The sequence below is a fragment of the Neltuma alba genome, unplaced genomic scaffold (assembly GCF_004799145.2).
Source record: "Neltuma alba isolate B1F8T4 unplaced genomic scaffold, ASM479914v2 tig00004032_pilon, whole genome shotgun sequence".
NCBI lineage: Eukaryota > Viridiplantae > Streptophyta > Magnoliopsida > Fabales > Fabaceae > Neltuma > Neltuma alba.
Window position 1 is genome coordinate 895 of NW_021633533.1, and position 21,285 is coordinate 22,179.

General features: G+C 37.4%; 4 protein-coding genes and 1 pseudogene across 4 annotated transcripts; 4 read left to right on the forward strand and 1 right to left on the reverse strand.

The window, feature by feature from the left end:
* The first annotated feature begins 304 nt into the window (after positions 1 to 304).
* On the forward strand, positions 305 to 2,211 carry LOC114743464 (40S ribosomal protein S25-2). The gene is made up of 4 exons (XM_028931676.1): positions 305 to 367; positions 494 to 568; positions 767 to 901; positions 1,930 to 2,211. Exons 1-4 carry the CDS (start codon positions 365 to 367, stop codon positions 2,041 to 2,043), a joined length of 327 nt encoding a protein of 108 aa, XP_028787509.1. The 5' UTR covers positions 305 to 364; the 3' UTR covers positions 2,044 to 2,211.
* Positions 2,212 to 4,410: 2,199 nt separating this feature from the next.
* LOC114743465 (uncharacterized) lies at positions 4,411 to 5,343 on the forward strand. Its single transcript, XM_028931678.1, has one exon. It carries the CDS (start codon positions 4,411 to 4,413, stop codon positions 5,341 to 5,343), a length of 933 nt encoding a protein of 310 aa, XP_028787511.1.
* Positions 5,344 to 7,191: 1,848 nt separating this feature from the next.
* On the forward strand, positions 7,192 to 8,085 carry LOC114743461 (uncharacterized). Its single transcript, XM_028931673.1, has one exon. The coding sequence runs from the start codon at positions 7,192 to 7,194 to the stop codon at positions 8,083 to 8,085; it is 894 nt and encodes a 297-aa protein (XP_028787506.1).
* An 8,961-nt stretch (positions 8,086 to 17,046) lies between these two features.
* LOC114743462 (uncharacterized) lies at positions 17,047 to 17,916 on the forward strand. Its single transcript, XM_028931675.1, has one exon. It carries the CDS (start codon positions 17,047 to 17,049, stop codon positions 17,914 to 17,916), a length of 870 nt encoding a protein of 289 aa, XP_028787508.1.
* A 1,453-nt stretch (positions 17,917 to 19,369) lies between these two features.
* Positions 19,370 to 20,201, reverse strand: LOC114743463 (uncharacterized; annotated as a pseudogene).
* Positions 20,202 to 21,285: the final 1,084 nt, after the last annotated feature.

Here is a 21,285-nt window from a genome sequence, read left to right on the forward strand (position 1 = left end):
TACTTGGGGCCCATTCCTTCTTTATTGCAAGTGGCTTTTGTCTTCTTTTTCAAATGGATTCTAAGAGGGTCAAAGCCCAAGTGGCCCATACTTGAGTTTGCCCTTCGGGAATCGGAACGATCGTATCCAAAGCCACCCCAAGAAGAGAAATTTTGCAATAAAACATAATGGGCTTTTTTTAACGCAACCCAATGGGCTTCTCACTTACCTGGAAAAATTTGCAAATGGAAACGACGTCGTAGGGTTCACTACGCATCGTCCCGGTATAAAATAAAAACCCTAGGTCACACTCGCTTCGCCTCCATTTGCTTCTGCTGCTTGGGCTTCTGCCGAATCGGAGATCGCACTCTCTGAGAACTGATCAATGGTGTGAATCGACTACTCTCTTGAGATGTCTATTAGCTTTTTCTCTCCTATGTGTGACTCTCTGTTAATATCATGATTCTGTGGTTCTTCCGCTGTCTCTGATGGTTTTCTTCGTTATTGTTTCCAGGCTCCCAAGAAGGACAAGGGTCCTGCTCCTTCCTCGAAACCTGCCAAGTCTGGCGGTGGCAAGCAGAAGAAGAAGGTTCTCAAATTTTGTTGTTAATTTTAATTTCTTTTATTCCGAATAATCTTCTTACAAGGGCAGTTTTCAATCCGGGTAGTGGGGTGCGTCTAGCTTTGTCTTCGTCATCTTTAATCAGTATTAGAGTTTAGTTTTCTGTTGATTAGAGTTATATGTCAGATGGTTATGCGATACTTAGTTGAATTTTGTGTTTATCAGAAGTGGAGCAAGGGAAAGCAGAAGGAGAAGGTAAATAACATGGTGCTCTTCGATCAGGGCACCTATGACAAGCTCTTGTCTGAGGCACCAAAATACAAGCTCATCACACCTTCCATTCTCTCTGATCGTTTGAGGGTACCTCTTATTGCTTCGCCTCTTTTTTAATTACATTTTTAATTACATGCTCCATTTTTCATTCTGATGGTTATTGGTGTTATTTGAGACGCAATCCATTCTCACGCGGTTTAGCTCGTCTTATAAGATTGCGTTGACGGTCTATTGATGTCGGCTGCTGCACATCTTCAATAATTCTGCAGATTTCGTCGAATTGTGCTTGATTTGATTAATTATTGCTTGTGGAATTCTTCTATGTATATTTCTCTCTTAACTTACCAATAAGATTTAGTTTTATGAGGTTGGATCAGCTAATCATTTAAAAAACGGTCATTCTAACTTTCTGATAATGGCAAGTGCTCCCCCCCCCCCCCCCAGGGGGTGTAGGAGTAAAGGAGCTGTTTTCATGTTGAGGATGAAATGGACAACGTTAGGCTGAAGAGTTAGTATTTGAGAATACTCTGACCAGGTTGCTTGACACACAGATTGATCTCGTGGACTCAGTTGTAGCATACTGTGCATTGTAGATTTTAGAGACCGCTTATATGTTTTCTTTTTCCCCCCGACGTAGGGTTTGTGTGATTAGTAATGTAGAATTTCTTTCTTATCTGCGTGTCTATGCTCTTCTACTTTGGTTTGCATTTTACATTCTTAAAAGTTGTTTTGGGTAAGCTCTGAAACTTGAAATGTGCTCTTGCTTCTTACTTCATTGATTATGTTTCGAACATTCGTGCGGTCTTTTGTTTATTAATTGCCATTGTTCATTTCCGGGGACTTTCTCCTTTTCATGCTCCAAGACAAGCTGTGATTGCTACAACAAACGCTATTGTCTTTGTTTTGCAAAGCAAATAAAATCCTTCGCTTCCTATAATCATGCACGTATGGAAAATGCTTGTAAGCAGAAGCCCAGGAACCATGGGAAAGCCAAGTGATTACATGACGTATAATCTGCATCTCATTATTGCTTCCTGTGATGAATGATTAGCCAGTGATGACTACTAGTGATATAATATTTGAGCCATCCCTCATTTTTTGCACGAATATTTCAGATCAATGGATCACTAGCAAGGAAGGCCATTAGAGAATTGATGGCTAGAGGCTCAATCAGGATGGTATCTGCACACGCAAGTCAGCAGATCTACACTAGGGCTACAAACACTTAAATGCTTTTGGTCATAGGATATGTAGTGCTGGCGGTTTTGGCTGTATTCTTGTTCCTTTTTTCCCCTGGTTAATGACACTTGCTCTTGCTATATTGCATCTCAGGACTATTGTCGACTGTTTAAATTTATGCGTTAATGATAAGGTTTTATTTCTCCTTGGTAACGATATTTGATTGATGACTGTACCATCATAGTATCATCATCCACTCGATTCTATTTCGCAATTTTTGTTCGCTCCCCAATATTATGGGCCTGTTTGTTTGTTTTTTTTTCCTTTGTTCTTAGAACAATTTTATAAAATTGTTTCTTTCTTAGAACAAGTTTTGGACAAAAGAATTTGTTTGGACAATAATTTTAAAGAATCATGTTTGAAAAAAAAAACTCAGAAAATCATGCTTGGCACGTAATAGTTGTCCCTAATAGTAATAAGTGGTGGATAATAGGGAGAAGAAAAAAGATTTTTTAAAACAAAACCAAGAAGAGATGTACAGCTGATTTTGATTTTTAAGTTTTTAAAAATATTTTTTTTGAAAAAAACAATCAATTAAAAATAAATTACTAGATAGGTGTTTTTATTGGAAAAAATTCAAATAAAGACCTTTTGTTATGTAAATTGCGATTTGGGATTTTGAATTTGAAAAATAGCAAATAAGGACTCGGTTTTATTTTACAAATATGAAATCATAATGAAATGTCCGAGTCAAATAACAAGTTGGCTATAACTGAGGGTATGCCAAATGACGAGTTAATTATGAAAAATGACAAGTTTACTTTAATGAATGATAATTTCAATAGATTAAATCACAATTTGAGTGCAGGGCATTTTAGACATTTTACTCATATTTCATATTTGCAAAAGTGGGACCCAGTTCTTATTTGCTATTTTTCAAATTTAAGGTCTCAAATTACAATTTTATATATTAGGAGTCTTTATTCGTAATGTTTTCTTTTTATTTCTCTATTTTTAAAAACAATTTTTTTGAAACAAAAAAAATCAAGCAAGTCTCCTCACTTTTGAAGCGAGAGCCAGTCTAGCTAGCAACCAAGCCTTGATGGTTTCTGCTACGTTCACTTAACTTCGTTCAATCCTCACTCGCGATGTTAACAAAACTTCTCCAGCTTTAAAAGTTCTATTTATATCTATTAAGAAACTTGTAAAGTTGTTAGTTGTTAGTTGTTAGTAATGTCTGAGTTAGTATTGGTCCGGTGTTTGGCTCTCCGTTAGTGTTGGTTCGGTGTTTGGCTAATATTTCGGGTGCCATTAGTAATATGAGGCGAAGTTGATGGTGAAAGTCATGAAAAATGAAATCCAAAAGTGAACTTGTACACTGGAAAAACTGCTTTTAATGCTTTTGAAAACACTTCGATGATCAACATTCGTTCGTCATTTTGGCTTCTACTGTCGATTTTCTAAAACGCCCTTGTTGATTAAGGATAAATTTGAAAAGTTAAGATAAAGTTTCATATTTAGTTAATTTTACCTATATTTTAATCTTCGTTAGAGTTAATAAAGCTTTATAAATGAGAATAGTGACACTAGTCTCAATTCCATCTTCGACAGTTCTGTCCATGTCAAAGATAGATTAATAAATTTTACGTACTTTTCTTGTAAAGTTCCCACACCCCCCCCCCAAAAAAAAAAAAAATGTTAAGTGGTTCCGGCATATTTTAACTTCAACACACTAAATTCACAATCCTGATGTCTCAAGTCTCTGCGCTATTATGACATCACCCAGCAGTGTAGCAACAAAATGGAAAGCATCTTACAAGCAAATCAACTTCATGCCACCAAAAGGAAGCTGATAACCAGAGTTTCTGATTGGCTGTCAATTGTTTTCCAGTACATGAGAGAAGGGTTGGTGACTGCTTTTTTGGTTCTTTCGAGCACAAATTTGCTGTCCCTCACCATTACCATCTGATGAATTAATAAATAGTATGTGTTATTTGGGGTTTGGGAACATTATTCAGACATGAGATTCCAGATATCAACAATTGTTTCCAAACTTAATATTTAAATATGAGATTCCCAGGTAGATAAGCAAACCTTAGGAAGTCAACATGTTATCCTAAACAGAGTGGGAAATAGAAAAAAGAAATCATGTAGAAGAGATCCCAAGCAGCCATGCTATCTGCATATGATTTTCTGCCTCCTCAACCCACACCATATGTGAGTTTCCAATTCTCATGTTAGAAATTTCTTTAGCCTGAGATTCATGCATGGTAACCCAAAAATCCCAATCAAGATGGCATTGTAAGCCAATTATCAGACAATTGAATAAGAATATATTCCTTTTGTCTTCCACAGCTACTTTGCTTTCTCTCTCTGTGTGTCTATATACATAGAGAATATGGCAGCTGCAGGATCCCATGGTGTCAGTCTCACATATTCACTCTTCTCTGAGAAAAATTGTGGTTTTTCCCATGGCTGCAAGCATGAAGACCTCTCAACACAATCGATCCAACAGTGTGCCCTCTGCTCCTCATCCTCTGATATCACAGATTGAAGAGCATTTGCAAAGATTGAAGTCTTCTGATTCCACTTCATCGTCATCATCAATTAGCCAGCAGCTCAATGGTTTGCAGGATTTGCATGGCTACGCCACTCAGATGCTTCAATTGCCTACCACACAACGAGCCTTGGCCCAAGGATGCTGCAAAATATTGGTTGACGAGCTGCTAGAAGGGTCTCTGAGGATCTTGGATATTTGCAGTACTTCTAAAGATGCCTTGCTACAATCAAAGGAAAGCTTACATGAACTTCAGTCAGCAGCTCGCAGGAAGAGAACAGTTGGAGAAGCAGCACTCACAATTGATGCTGGAAAATACTTATCATCAAGGAAAAATATGAAGAAAGCAATCAAGAAGGCAGTAGAAATTCTGAAGAAATTTAAGAAGGAAAATTCCTCAGACATAGGTACTGAGTCTTTGTCTATGATTAGCAGCTTAAAAGAAGCAGAAGTTGTCACTCTCACCTTGCTAGAATCTCTTCTATATTTTGTCTCTGGCTCGAAGATACAACCAAAGCAGAGAAGATGGCCAATGGTTTCCATGTTGGTGCAGCCTAAAAGAGTAGCTTGTGACTCAGCAAATTCAAACACAAATGAATTTGAAAAGGTGGACGAAACATTGCAGTCTCTCCTATCTCACAAGCCTCAAACTGGTATATTAGTTGAGGATTTTCTGAATCACATGGAAAATTTGGAGTTGTGTATTGAGGTTTTAGAGGGAGGCATTGAACACCTTCAAAGGCATTTGATTAGAACAAGAGTTTCTCTTCTGAATATCCCCATCAAATACTGATTTTGATGTGAGATTTCCATACTTGTTTGTCGACGTAACTAAACAATTTTGTCAGTGTTGAATACACACACACACACACACACACACACACGCATAAATCCAAATATGACTATTTTTCCCCCTTATTCCTTCTTCCACAAATAGCTTCTATGCCGCATCCCAGAAATTATTTCAATTCTCACCGCAAAATAAGTAGAAGAAAAAGAAGATTTGGGGCACAGAAAATTTACCAGACATTATTGTTTGAGAGGCTCATTATTAGCATGCTAAGTTGGAGCAATAATGTGGAAACTATGGTCAATAATCTTTATTATTTTCTTATCTGAATATGAAGATATTGTGAAATTCACATATTGATATTTATAGGAATTATGATTTGCCAACCATCGGCTACTCAGATTTCAAGTTTTAAACTCATATGATGCATTGAGTCGGTGTGTTAATCACAACTTCCACAGCTATGATAGATGAACCATTATGAAAAAAAACCAATTATTGGTCTCAATTATAAGTCATGGGCTCAACTTTCAGAGGCCGAATTCAATGAACAATGTGCTTCTTGTCTTTGGGTTATAAGGACAAGCGAATCAGTATCTGATTTCCGCATGCCATCTTCCTGCATTACAAAAGATACAAGCAGACGCATGACATTATGAGTTATATAGAAAATATAAAAATAAGGAGGGTGTCACCTCATGAGAAAGGTAAATCAAATATCATGATGTAAATATTTTTGTCATTCTGAAAACATCGCTAAATTAAATGAAATAGAATTTGAATCTAAGACTAAAATGCAATACTCAAAAGTAAAAAAGGGGGGGAGGATCAGATTAAGAAATCTGTGGAGTTCGGGTTTCGTTAAAAAGTGCCATGAATGAACAAGATGACTCATGTAATTGGTTTCTATCCTAATTAATGAGTGATTCACTAAATCATTTGTAATTCACTTTCATATGTAAATCTGTATATCAATGTCTGGAAGAATTTTAGATTAGGCTTACAAGTGGTGGCTGGACATGCATGCAACCTATAATTCCCTCTGGTGAGTTCGATACTTCAATGGTAAGTCTATTGTTTTAATGATCCCTTGTTTCTTCTCCAAAACAAGTTAGAAACTTCACAAAACAAGTTCAAACACAGAATTTAGAGGCATAACATTAATGCAAAAAACATGGGGATGTCAAACGCATAATGAGTTGATGAAATTCGTTACTTCAATTGCACATAACTGTAATGTATGTGGATGAAATTCTAAGTTTTTTGTTGGATAACTTGAATGTTTTGGAATTGAACTGGTTGTACAGATAAGGATGAGAAGAATGATTATTGAAATCCATATCTTGTGTTGATTCCCCGCATCTGCATTTATATTTGCTTCCATTCCCATGTTAGTGGGTCTAAAACACAATAAAATACTAAAATTAATCAAAGAGTTAGGAGAAAGGAAATTCTATAGAAGGCGCTATCTTAAATTATTAGCAGCAACCAACAAAGAAATGTCATTGTCCCTCGTGCAATGTTTATTAAAGTATAAAGATACAACGTATCAACTTGAAAAGCAGGCCTTATATGATCATAGAAGTGAGAGAAAAGAAGGAAGGAAAAATAAATTTAAAACTCGGGTTATGAGCTGTAGAGATTATGATGAGAGATTATGCTAAAGAGACATTGCATGCCAAATCCGTGGTTGTGCCTAGATCGATCTAGGTTGTTAGCAATATTGAAGTATCCTGTGCTTTTTAATACACACACACACACACACACACAGCCATTTCCAGCAGAGAAAGGCAAAGTGGTGCTTCAATTCAACATTTTCAATTTCAATACCATTCTATTCTCTTCAGAAAAATGTCAGCCTCTCCATTAAACCAAAAATCCCACAACCATATTCGTTCTAACAGTTTGCCTTTAAAACCTCACCCCGTGGTTCTACAATGCAATGAACACTTGTCTCGTTTTGGGGCCTCAGACGCCACTCTTTCTTCTTCACTGCTGAGCTTGAAACTCAATAACCTTCAGGACTTGCATGATTCTATTGAGAAATTAGTCCAACTCCCCCTTACTCAAGAAGCACTTGTCCGGGAACATCAAGAGAAATGGTTAAATGAGTTATTGGATGGATCTCTAAGGGTCCTAGACGCATGTACCTCAGCAAAAGATGCCTTGCTGCACACGAAAGAGTGCACTCGGGAACTTCAATCAATTATAAGAAGAAGGAGAAGAGGAAATGATGTGGAACTCGCAACTGAGATTAAGAAATTCTTGACCTCAAGGAAGGTAGTGAGGAAAGCAATCTTCAAAGCCCTGGAGAATCTAAAGGGAGTTTCTGCAAATAAATGCAGCCTATCTGATACAAACAAAGACTATCAAACCATGACCTTAGTTAGCTTGTTAAAGGAAGGTGAAGTGGTCACTCTTTCGATATTTGGGTCTTTGTTGAACTTCATTTCAGGTTCAACACAACCAAAACCAAGCAGCTGGTCTTTGGTTTCAAAGCTAATGCACAGCAAAAGGGTAGCTTCTGCACAAGGAGGAGAAGATAAGAATGAGTTTGCAAAAGTGGATTCTGCATTACAGTACTTTATATTTAGCATGACAAGCAAGTCAAACAACACAAATGATCTGCAAAATAAGTTGGAAAAATTGGAAGCTTGCATCCAAGACCTTGAAGAAGGACTTGAGTCACTTTTCAGGCGTTTGATCAAAATTAGAGTTGCCCTTCTCAACATCCTTAATTCCTAGTTGAATGTATTAAAGGAGGGCATTAGAGTTTTGTAAAGGCATGTAAATTATTTTCACGCATGCCATTGTAGAAAGAGAAACTGTACTAGATCTATTTGTTGAAATAGAAATTGATTGTCTTACTAAAAAACTTAATGATCAAGATTGAAAGTTTTAATAAAAAAGGCAACGAGAATTCATGAAGGTTGCTCCAAAAGCCAATAACCTATTACTTTGTTAGCTCTGAATAATCAATAACAGGATTTTCGAAATCCTCAAGCTTTTTGTAACTTTATTGTTTATAGGTTCTGATGGATATGTAGTAGTAGTAGTAATATTTAATTACGCAAATTGTACGGGGAACAACAATGGATGAAGTTTAATCTTTGTGATTTTAAGTAAAGCAGGGTACCATGCGATTTGGCTTGAACACCAATCATTTGATATTACGTGAGAAACAGTGCATGAACATCACCATCAAAAAATGATCAACCATAGTGATGTGAATATGAAAATGTTCCTCGAGAAGAACAAATTGCAGTGAAGTAAGAAGAAAAATTCATAATCCAAGTGGTTAATAAGACAGAAACTGATCTTCTTTCTCTTGACATAGTATCTCATTAATGCTAAATATAACGGCTTGCCCACGTGGCATTTAAAAGTTTGGGTTTTGCAGAGGGTTTTTAAGATGCAGGAGACATGTAAGAGGAATACCATCTGTGAAAGATGCCATTGCAGGAGAACTCGTGTGATTCCCAAGTTAAAAATTGAAGAATGAGTACTTCATCTCTCATCCAAAAGGGCAATCAAAGCAAAGCAGATGGGCAACAGTCTCCAATTTGATTCAGCGGAAAACAAAAGTTTGTGATTCTGAATAATCAGTCACAAACGAATTTGTTGAGGTAGATGAAGCTCTGAAGTCTCTCATCAGTTACAAGCATCCATCTACAAACAATTCCCAAAGAAATTTGGAGGATTTGAAGATGAGCAATCATGATCTAGAAATGGAGCTAAGCACCTCTCAAGGCAACCAGATACAGAGTTTCCCTTCTCAATATCTTTAATCACTAGTATGGAAAAAAAAAATATATTAAGCTACCCTTGACACCCAACTCCAATTTTTCCCCGTGGGTGTCTCATCATTGTACATGAATGGGACCAATAATATTGTTCTTTTACTGAGTATATATTATCTTGGTATCACTTCGTGGCTATTTGAACATCTGCTTTAACTTAACCCAGAAAAACCAATTTTAGATTAATATAATGTCTTCTTTTACCAACATGGTTTTGACAGATAGATGGGTTAAGAAGAGCAAGAGTTGAAGATACGAAATGAAAGCCATGGTTTGTGCTAAACCCACATGGCACATGGTATACAATCAATAGAGTCTGATGGAATCAAAGCATCCATATCATATATTGTTTCCCGCACATGTGTGTTCTTAATTCAAGTTTTATGTGCTATAATTGCCATGGGTAACATGGTGGTTTTCATGGCACTCTTGCATAGGGCAATTAATATAATGAGAATACATATCATTTGTTGTAAGTGTGAAGAGAAATATAGGATTCTGAGTTGGAGTGTTCCTTAACAAGAGACATCGTATTAACATTTTTCAGATTATGTTCATCTGAATCTTAGTTAGTTAACCTTCACCCATATGCATGATATGAAATTTCTTGTCTTCCAATATATCTGTTTAACCCAATTTCCGTTCTTAGATTTTCAAGTCAAACACCGAATTGGAGATTTCTAATCACTATTAATTACAGTTCTTCCTTTGGATGATGGTGAGTGGTAGAAAAGCACAGGAAATGAGTTTTATATCATCTTTTTCTGATACTGTTCACCTGCAAGTTATTCATCTTAACATTTCTTCAATAGCATAAAAAATGATGTGAAGTATAGTGTCAGAATGGCCAACTTTTTTCAAAATTCTATTTCCCTTGTTTGTTAATTACATAGTTCAATGCTTCAGCATATATTCACAGTCTTTTTTCAATGACAGTATGTGCACTTGACAGTACGTATACTAAGTCAGCTCTTGGTTCATTAGTAATTTAGTACAGTGTGTTTCAACTTATTGGAGCAAGACCAACACAGGCAGAGATTCCCCCCCCCCCCTCAAGTATGGCAGCCAAGAGTAGCAAGTCAAGACAACTGAAAACGGGTGAGAGTGGTCTTTCGTTAGTCTTATCTAGCATCACAAATGCTGTGGCTTGCCATATCAGGTTCGCAAAGCATTTATCACAATAGCAGTTCCTCTATCATATAATTTAGAACAGTTTTCTCTGATGTTTAATCCGCCAAACGAATGGGGAAGTTGACATCGTATCCTAGATTTCCACACAACTTGATTTTCCTCCCATGGTTCTTGTTCTGTTAACGCATTCATCTTCAGCATTGGATCTCTATATACTGTCAGAGATGTGGAGCCAATCACTTATTATGATTGAAAGCCTCATTGCCCTTCATGATTATATGCTTTTGGCATCCTGAAAACATTCACATTGTAACGAGCCTCCTGATCCTCCTTGACAATTTCACAAGCCTATGTATCTCCTTCTTTTACCTAAATTCATGATATTATTCTTCTGTAAACTTAACACTTTTGAATATACTCGTTCATATTCTATAATTACTTGCATGTCCTGGCTACATCTCATTCACTTATAAATTACTCTTGTTCCCCCAATTCTCATTCATCACGTAATCTTTCTTAACTAGGACATCCTCCCCTTCCCTTTCAGCATCTAGAGTTTCAGTGTTCTTCACACGCGTCTCCTCTCAGGATTTAGAAGCAGGCACCAGGGGATATTTTACAGAGGCACCATTGGCAACAGCATTAGCATATGATAATTATCCAAGCTCCATTTTTTCAGATTGAGGCCACTACCTATATTCAAGAAATGTCATTCAAGTCATGAAATATGTGGAATTGCAAAATTCACCAAGAGAATGCTTAAGAAATCACCTCTCATAATAAGAGACTCCTTCCTGATCAATGATGAAATCCAAATCTTAAGAGTACTGAGACTCTCTAGTCTTCTCCACCATTATAAATTACTAAAATTCATAAGATAGAGGATGATTAGAAGCCATAGCAGAAAAGGCAAAATAGTTCTTAAAGGGTCGAAGTACCTCAAAATCTGTACAAAAAGCAATAGCAGCTGCGCTTACAGCCCTTTCTGCATGCCATCAGAATTCAGAAACATGAATATGTAAAGGTCAAAGCTAGGCCATGATTTCTGTCACTTCTTTTGATGGTTTCTTTGCTCTTTATAGCGCTTGTGTATCCCCCCTTTTTTTCTGTTTCTTTACTTCTTTTTTTTTTTTAATAAACAGACATATAAGATGAATAGTTGGACAGAATAGCTCCAACAGAAGCATGTTAGCCTGTGATAATTTGTCTCCCTTGTTAGTAGCATCATAATACCCAATATTGGAACTTGTTCATTTTCGGTAATCTGCATGCGTTTTAAGAGTTTCATTCCTCTATTTCTCTAGCAATATATTATAATGACTATGTTCCATCCTAGTATGGCAAAGATTATATTGAAACCGAAAGTGGAACAGTGCCAGCCTCCTGTTTATGACCAACCACTTTAATTAATGGACACTGAATCGAAAAAACTGGGTAAACATTGCTGTCCATTTATGACCCTTTAATCTCTGAAGATTTAGATTCTTATTTTTGTTAAACCATAGTTGTTGGCACTGCCATGCATTCGAAGTTCGTTGAATAAAGATTGTTTAATGAGAGAAACAGCCCATCCCATAGACAGAAGATCCATATATGATGCTCACTTCAATGGTACGTCTTGTTGGAACACAAAGTTTTGGTTGAGAGAGAGGAGACATTGCCGAGGAATCCATCTACAGCACAAGGATTCGTCCGATTCCCAATCCAAAAACTGATGGATGAGTTGGTAGGTTTGCTGTGCGGGAAGCATTGAGCAAACAGTGCCATGGAAGTGTTAAGACTAAGCCCAATAATATAAGGCCCAATGGTATAAAGTCCATAAGTGTAAAGTCCAACAAGCTAGTGACACTTTAGTAGATATTCTAGACTATTCTTTTGTACAGCCTTTACAGTGTATACGTGTCAGTGTATTGTAAATTCTAGGGTTCCTCACCCTACCTATTTAATGAATGTAAAAGGCAGAGCACTGTGCGCCTCTCTTAAGAAATATTTTCCCTTCTGTAAAATTTATCTTGGTATCAGAGCCTGTATAAGGCAAACAACCATGACGACTCCCAATGACACACCTACCTCACAGTCATCCATAAACACGAGTGAAACCTCCTCTGTGTCTGCATCATTACTGGCCAAATTTTCTGAGAAAAACAACTCTCTTTCACAAAGTTGTTCTGTCAAGCTGGACAGAACAAATTATCCTGTTTGGGTTCTTCATGTCTTACCCATTATCAAGGGCCACAAGCTAGAGGGTTATATTAATGGGACAAAGAAGTGTCCTGCTCAGTTCATTACTGAAGGAAATGCCACCAAGCTTAATCCTGAGTTTGAAGAATGGGAAGCCGTCGACCAGCTACTGTTTGGCTGGCTTCTAAACACAATGACACTAGAAATCTCATCTGAAATGACTAGTGTGTCAACATCTGCTGGCCTATGGCTTGCTGCTAAACAAACGGCTGGAGCACGAACTAAATCAAGACTTTTAATGCTGAGATCTGAGTTGCAGCGAACAAGGAAAGGTGCTATGAGGATGAGCGAATATCTGTCCAAGATGAAGAGTCTAGCTGATCAACTCTCTATTGTTGGGAGTCCTCTTCCACTTCCAGATCTTATTATCCAGGCTCTAGCAGGTCTTGATGCTGAGTACAACCCTATTGTGGTTCAGTTGTCCCACCAAGCTGAAGAACTCAGCTGGCTTGATATGCAGACTTCCCTTTACACCTATGAGAGTCGAATGGATCAGCTTAATCAGTTTTCTCAGCTTTCTATCAACACAAACCTGATCAACTATGCTAGAACAGAAGAGTACAGCTCAAGGAATACCTGGCGTGGAGCTCGTGCAACTCGCGGAAGAAGAGGTCGTGGAAGAAGTGGCAACCGCTCACGTGGACGCTGGAGCAATAGCTATGAGAATGGGCCACTGAAGTGCCAGTTGTGTGAAAAGGTTGGACATTCTGTGGAACACTGTTTCTACCGATTTGACAAATCATTCAGCAAGCCTGGAACCAGAAAGGATGAAGGAAACAGAGGCTCAAACTCATTCTCTGATTTTGACAGTGCCTATTGGGCAACTCCTGAGACCGTGAATGATGATGCTTGGTATTTGGACAGCGGTGCAACCAGTCATGTCACCAAGGATCTTGCCAAACTTGATGACCCAATTGCTCCTTCTGGTAAGATGAATATAGTAGTTGGTGATGGTTACAAATTGAGAGTTAAAAAAATAGGCTCTTCTACTATTCAGAATGCTTCTCATAAGAAGGTTAAACTGAAAAGTGTTCTTTATACTCCTGAGATTAAGAAAAATCTCCTAAGTGTCTACAAAGTAGCTTATGACAATGATGCTAATGTGATATTTAATGCAAATGGTGTTTATGTGAAGGATCAGGCAACAGGGGAAACAATGCTGCAGGGAAAACCGAGTAATGGTGGTATGTTCAGAATTTCCAGTCAGAAACAAGATAGTAGTACAGCTCTAGCCTTTACTGCAGACAAAGAAGCTGACAGTTCAGCACTAAGAACTAATAGTTTTAGTAGGAATTTTTGGCATTGTAGACTTGGTCATCCAAGTAATAGGATTTTGAATCAGCTCATCAGTGAATGTAATCTGAAAGTTAATCCCAGTAATGATAATGAGCATCTTTTTTGTGAATCTTGCAAATATGGTAAATCACATTCTTTACCTTTTAAGGTTTCACATTCACGAGCCTCAAAACCTCTAGAATTAATTCACACAGATCTTTGGGGGCCAGCACCGATTGTTTCCATGAATGGCTATAAGTACTATATTCTATTTCTTGATGATTATAGTAGATATTCATGGATTTTTCCTCTAAAGTCAAAAGATGAGGCTCTGCAAGCTTTTGTTCAGTTCAAAAACTATGCTGAAAAACAATTTGAAGGTAGCATTAAGATAGTGCAAAGTGATTGGGGTGGAGAATATAGGGCTTTTGCTAAAACCTTACAAGATTCTGGAATACATTTTCGGCACTCTTGCCCACATACTTCTCCACAAAATGGCAGGGCTGAAAGAAAACATAGACACATTGTGGAGACTGGTTTGACCTTACTTGCTCAAGCAAAAATGCCATTATTTTATTGGTGGGAGGCTTTTCACACAGCCACTGTACTTATTAACAGGCTTCCTACTCCTGTTTTAGGTGGTGGCTCACCCTATCTTAGACTATTTTGCAAAGTTCCTGATTATGAGAATCTGAAAATATTTGGTACAGCATGTTTTCCTTGTCTCAGGCCATTTAACGACCACAAACTCCAATTCAGAACTACAAAGTGTGTTTTTATTGGTTACAGCAATTCACATAAAGGCTACAAGTGTTTGAATTCAAATGGGAGGATATATATCTCTCGTCATGTGGTTTTTAATGAGCATGATTTTCCTTTTGCAACAGGTTTCATGAATAAACAGAAAGTACCTGAGGAGTTGATACATCCAAGGGAATTTTTCAGTTCCTCACTTTCATCTCTGCCTAAGGAGTGTCCTGTTCAAAACTCATCCACTCCCAGATCAAATGTTCAAATTTCTGAACCGTCTGCTCTTCCAATTCCAGCTTCTCCTGATCATGCTTCTGCTGAACCTGCACAATCGAAATCTGTTGAGCAAAATCTCTCTAGTTCAGTGAATGAACAACAACTCTCTCAATCTTTAGAGAGTCCTAGCTCTCAAGGTCTACCATCCATTCAAGAGACAGCAATTGTTCCAACACAACATCATATGATAACAAGAAGCAAAGTGGGTATTCATAAACCTAAACATCCTTTTGTGGGAACAGCTACTACAGATATTTCACTTGTTGAACCTACAAACATAAAAGAAGCCTTACAGTCTCAACATTGGATGAAAGCTATGCGAGATGAATATGGTGCACTCATCAGAAATAACACTTGGAGATTAGTTCCCTATCAAGGCAATAGAAAAGTGGTAGATTGCAAGTGGGTATTCAAAGTTAAGACAAGTGCAAATGGCTCAGTTTTGAAGCCTAAGGCAAGACTAGTTGCCAAAGGTTTTCAACAAAGTCATGGAGTTGACTTCTATGAGACTTTCAGTCCTGTTTTGAAGACCTCTACATTGAGATTTGTACTAACTTTAGCCGTGTCTTTTGGCTGGCCAATCAAACAGCTAGACATCAATAATGCCTTCTTGAATGGTGATTTAGAGGAACAAGTCTTGATGAAACAACCAGAAGGGTTCGAATCAATCAAGTTCCCTAATTATGTGTGCTTACTGAATAAAGCTCTATATGGATTGAAACAAGCCCCGAGGGCTTGGTTTGACAAACTGCGATCTACTTTACTTAGCTGGGGATTTACTAACTCCAGGTCCGATACTTCACTATTTTTCATTAGAGGAAAGAGGTTTGTTCTCTTTGTACTCATATATGTTGATGATATTGTTGTGACTGGAAATTCTACTGCAATCATGGAGATGTTTATTAAACAACTCAACACTCATTTTGCACTTAAGGATCTCGGACATCTACATCATTTCTTAGGAATTGAAGCCTACAGAGATGTTACTGGCCTCTATCTCAAACAGGAACGCTACATCCTGAACATGCTAGACAAGTTTGGCATGACAAATTGTTCTTCTGTTCCTACACCCATGGTGGTCAATCGAAATTACTCTAAAGATGAAGGGACACCTCTGAAGAATCCTACGGTATACAGAAAAGCAATTGGAGCTCTGCAATACCTAAATAATACTAGACCGGACATCATATTTGCTGTGAACAAATTAAGCCAATTTCTTTCAGCTCCCACAGAGGTTCACTGGCAAGCACTTAAAAGAATCTTTCGTTACCTTAAAGGAACCACTAATCTGGCTCTTCATGTTCGTCCTAGCATGCATCTTAATCTTCAAGGTTTCTCAGATGCGGATTGGGCCGTCTGTCCTGATGACCGCCGTTCAATTGGAGGTTACTGTGTGTTTCTTGGAGACACACTAATCTCTTGGTCAGCGAAAAAGCAGAATGTAGTCTCCCGTTCCAGTGCTGAGTCTGAATACAGAGCATTAGCAAACCTTGCTGCAGAATTAGCTTGGCTTCAATCCCTAATTGGAGAGTTGGGAGTCGAATTCAGAACCCCACCAGTTGCTTGGTGTGACAATCTTAGTGCTTCAGCTTTAGCATCTAATCCGGTCTATCATGCACGCTCTAAACACATTGAGCTTGATGTTCATTTCTTGCGAGACCGGGTTCTTGACAGGAAGCTTTCAGTGCGTTATGTTCCCTCTTCAGACCAGCTCGCCGATTGCTTCACGAAGGCCTTGTCTCACTCCAAGTTTTGGGCCTTCAGGAACAAACTAGGGCTTGTCATTTCACCTAGCCCTAGTTTGAGGGGGAATGTTAAGACTAAGCCCAATAATATAAGGCCCAATGGTATAAAGTCCATAAGTGTAAAGTCCAACAAGCTAGTGACACTTTAGTAGATATTCTAGACTATTCTTTTGTACAGCCTTTACAGTGTATACGTGTCAGTGTATTGTAAATTCTAGGGTTCCTCACCCTACCTATTTAATGAATGTAAAAGGCAGAGCACTGTGCGCCTCTCTTAAGAAATATTTTCCCTTCTGTAAATTTATCTGGAAGCACAAAGAATCGTGTTAATATGATATTATTTCATGCCCACATGTGGAAAGAAAAATATCTTTCTTGTCTCTCTCTATTCTTTGGCTATATAAGAAGAATGTGCACTCAACTGAAACTCAAGTTTAGAAGAAATCGCACTTCTCATTTCTAAGCCTTCTATTTTCTCAGAAAATAAAATGGCAGCCATTGACTCAAACCCAAACATCTCTCTGCATATACGCTCTAATAGCTTTCCTAGTGCACCTCACCCCCTTGTATCACAATTTGAGGAGCACCTGAACAGATTGAAGTCTTCTGATTCTGCCTCTTCTTCATCCTCTTTAAGCCACAAACTCAGTGGCTTGCAGGATTTACAGGACTCTTCTGACAAGTTGCTTCAACTGTCAACCACCCAACAAGTCTTAGCAAAAGATTGCAGCCAAAAGTGGGTTGATGAACTACTAGATGGGTCTCTAAGGCTCTTGGATATCTGTAGTACCGCTAAAGATTGTCTTATGCGGTCAAAGGAGTCCGTGTATGAAATTCAGTCAACCATTAGAAGAAGAGGAGCTGAAGCTGCATCCACAGATGGGGCTGGAAATTATTTGGCTTCCAGGAAGAATGTGAAAAAAGCAATTCAAAAGGCCTTAGGAAATATCAAAGGATTAAGAAATTACCCTATAGTTTCTTCTGCAAACAAAGAAAATGACATGCTTAGCTTGTTGAAAGAAGCAGAAGCAGCCACCATGAGCACATTAGAATCTTTACTGTACTTCATCTCCGATCCAAAGGGACAATCAAAACGAAGCAAATGGTCTGCAATTTCCCAGTTGATGAAGCCAAAAAGAGTAGCTTGTGACTCTCAAGAAATTGGCACAAATGAATTTGAGAAGGTAGATGCAGCTTTGAAGTCTCTCATTAGTCAAAAGCATCCGTCCACCCACAATTTTGAAGGCGATTTAGAAAATCTGGAGATGTGCATTCAAGATCTAACAATAGGAGTTGAATGCCTTTCAAGGAAACTTATCAAAACCAGAGTTTCCCTTCTCAGCATCTTCAATAACTAGTTGCACAAAGTATTTAGGATAACCTCGGACACTCAAATTCAATTTTCCCCATGAGTGTCTCATACTTGTACGTGAATGTGATTAATAACACTATTCTTCCACTGAGCATATGTTATCTTGGTATCACGTTATAGCTTTTTGATCATCTTTCTTCTTTCCGATCTTGCAAATACTAGTTCTCCATTTTTGTTCCCTGTTAATGAAAAACGGAATAATTGCATGTTAATTTTCTTGGTCAACCTCTAAATATACTATGTAATTTTAAGTTTATAAACACGGATTCATTTCTACCAGAAATACATGGAGTTCAATCATTCAATTCAAATCAAATGGAACCAAAGCATCCATATAAACTTTTATTGCCAACACATGCTTGAGCAATTGGTTCAAATATGACGTGCTATAATTGTGTTGAACAATGCGCAGTTTATTGCCTTCGTTTACAAGTCAACATGCAACTAACTAGTAGTTTATATGTAATAATGGAAAGACTTCACGGTTTTTTGTAAACAAATCTAACAATAATGCCAAAGATTATTTGGCAACATGTGCAACAGATCATCATATGAATTAAATAGAGAAAGACATGAAATGCCACGCTTGCAAGGTAGATTATAAATAGAATGCAGATAAGATTATTGCAAATGTGAAGGGGAAAAAAATGAAGTCCTTAGCTATAGTGTTCCTGTTTATGAAACAGTATTAATATGTCTGACATTATTTGTTCATCTGCATCAAGATTAGAGACCAATTAACTTTCTTAGAACATCATAGCTAAAAGAATACAACCACACCTCTATTTTTTTGCTATTGCATCCCTTTTTCGGTAAAAAATTAAAATTAAAATGAACAAGAGAAATTTTTTTACTTTTTGAACTACTTGAATATTGAAATTTTCACAACACACACATGTTCTATATTTTCATCTTAGATAAAGTCTCCCCGGTAAATTTTATTTGTTTATTCTTTATTCTCTTTTTTTATTTCTTTTCTTTGTACTGTATTTGATTTGGGGTAAGTTTGGATATATATCACTTGCAAGATTGACATGTTACATGCCATGGGCTTGTCTACCGAGAACTTTAGACATTTACTATATCCGGGAGTCAATGACTTAAGTTTTGTGTACATCATAACTTGAAATGGTTTTTTAAATTTTATATTTTACTAAGCTTGGGATAAATAGTATATCGGTTTCAAAGTAAAATTTTGTGTTGTAGGACATGAGGTCAGTTTTGAAACAATATCATCAAATCGACAAACTTAATCACATGGCACAAATGTAACTGATCAAAGGGAGAGATAATTAACAACAAATATTCAGAGAATAGAAAATTACATGACAATCAAATGTTAAGTAAGAGTAAGAACTTCAGTGTTTCTGCATGTACAAGTGAAAGTGAAAAGCTAATTTGGTCAAATTTGCAAAACTTTATGTGACCAATTTGCGCAACTAGTGATTGAGAATGTTAAGGAGGGCAACTCTAGTTTTGATAAATCTCTTGAAAAGGGTCTCGAGTCCTTCCACAAAGTCTTGAATCACCAACTCCAAATCTTCCAACTGGCTCTGCAAATTATCAATATTCTCTGACTTTGCTGTGTGAAATACAAAAATTTCTAATGCAGAATCTACTTTGGCAAATTCATTCTCATTTGCATCTTGTGTGCAAGAAACCCTTTTGTTGTGCATTAGCTTGGGGACCAAAGACCAGTTGCTTGGCTTTGATTGTGTTGCCACAGATATAAAACTCAACAATGACTCCAAAATCTGAGGAGTGACTGTCTCCAAATCTTTAAATAGGCTCCCCAATTCTGGAGTTTGATGACTCTTGTGAGAAGGAGAAAACTTGCTCTTATTACCCTTCAGATTTCCCAAGGCTTTGGAGATTGCCTTTTTGACTACCTTCCTGGAGGTTAACTATTTTCTGACCTCTACCGTGACCTCCATTTCTCCTCCTTTTTTTGTTCTCATGATTGATTGAACCTCCCTTGCACACTCCTTTGTATGCAATAGTGCATCTTTGGCTGTGGTGCACGCATCCAAGAGCCTGAGAGATCTATCCAAGATCTTTTCAACCCAATTTTCTTGACACTGTTGGACAAGGACTTCTCGAGTAAGGGAAAGTTGAACTAACTTTTCAACAGCTTCATGTTTACTGAAGGTCACTTAGTTTATGGCTAAATGAAGAGGAGGATGAAGAAGATGAAGTTGTAGCAGTAGAAGCCTCTGATCCGCACAAGTGTTCGTTGCATTGTAGAATGAGAGGGTGTGGCTTAGAGGGTAAGAGTTGTAATATTTTTTGGGTGTGTCAAAGAAAGGATCCTAAATTAATTGGGAATGTGGGAAGATGAAAACAAATTGAGCATTAATCATGGACAGATTTTCTTATTATTATTATGAATATTATGAATAGGAAATCAAATGTAGAAGAGTTTTAATGTCATAAATGGATTTCCAATACATTAAGAGATTTAAAAGTGGGCCATTAAAATCCTTTAATGCATTGAAGCATTTAAATTATTCAACAGAAATTTTCTATGATTATCTAACGCCTTGAAAGGTTTTAAATCCTAGTGCTTTTAAACATTTTTAATGTATTAAAAGATGATTATGAAATTCAAAACGGAGTAATGCATTGAAAGCCTTTAAACGTCTTTAATATATTAAATGGTGACTTTGAACTTCCAACTGGAACGCTTTATCTCTTTGCCTCCAACGGTTAAATCATAAACAATTCTAACACATTATAAAACCTCCATACCTCCACAATGCTATCATCAATTCATATACCCAATTTTGATTGATTTGAATTCAATGGGGAAAACGGACCATTGAATGTTGTGCTATTATGGTGCCAACATTCATTTTATTTGGAGCCTATATAAGGGGCTTTAGCCAAGGTGCAAAAGATACACAGCTCTAGAGTTTTCAAGCTCATTTCTTTCCCCTCTTGTGTATTTTCTTACTTTCTGAGTTTACTACTATCTTCTGTTGTTCTGCTCACCCTGTTTTATAGGAAGAATCTATTTAATCCTGAGAAGTGCCGCATTCTTATCTACTGGTAGTTACGGAATAGCTCTTAAGGACAGCATCCTTAGGACGTGACTCGGATTAACTATTTATTTTGCAGGTGCTGCCGCCAACAATCTTAAGAGCTATTCACATCATGGAACAACCCCGCAACACTGCTGCTCAAAATGACCATGATGCTGCCTTAGTAACTGTTGTTCCAATAGCAGTTCCTATTCCTAAGCCTTTTCCTGACACTTCAAAAATAGAGACGTTTGATGGAAGGAATTTCAGGCGGTGGTAGAAGCGAGTTTACTTTGTCCTTGACATGCATGGAGTAGCTGCTACTCTTACTCATT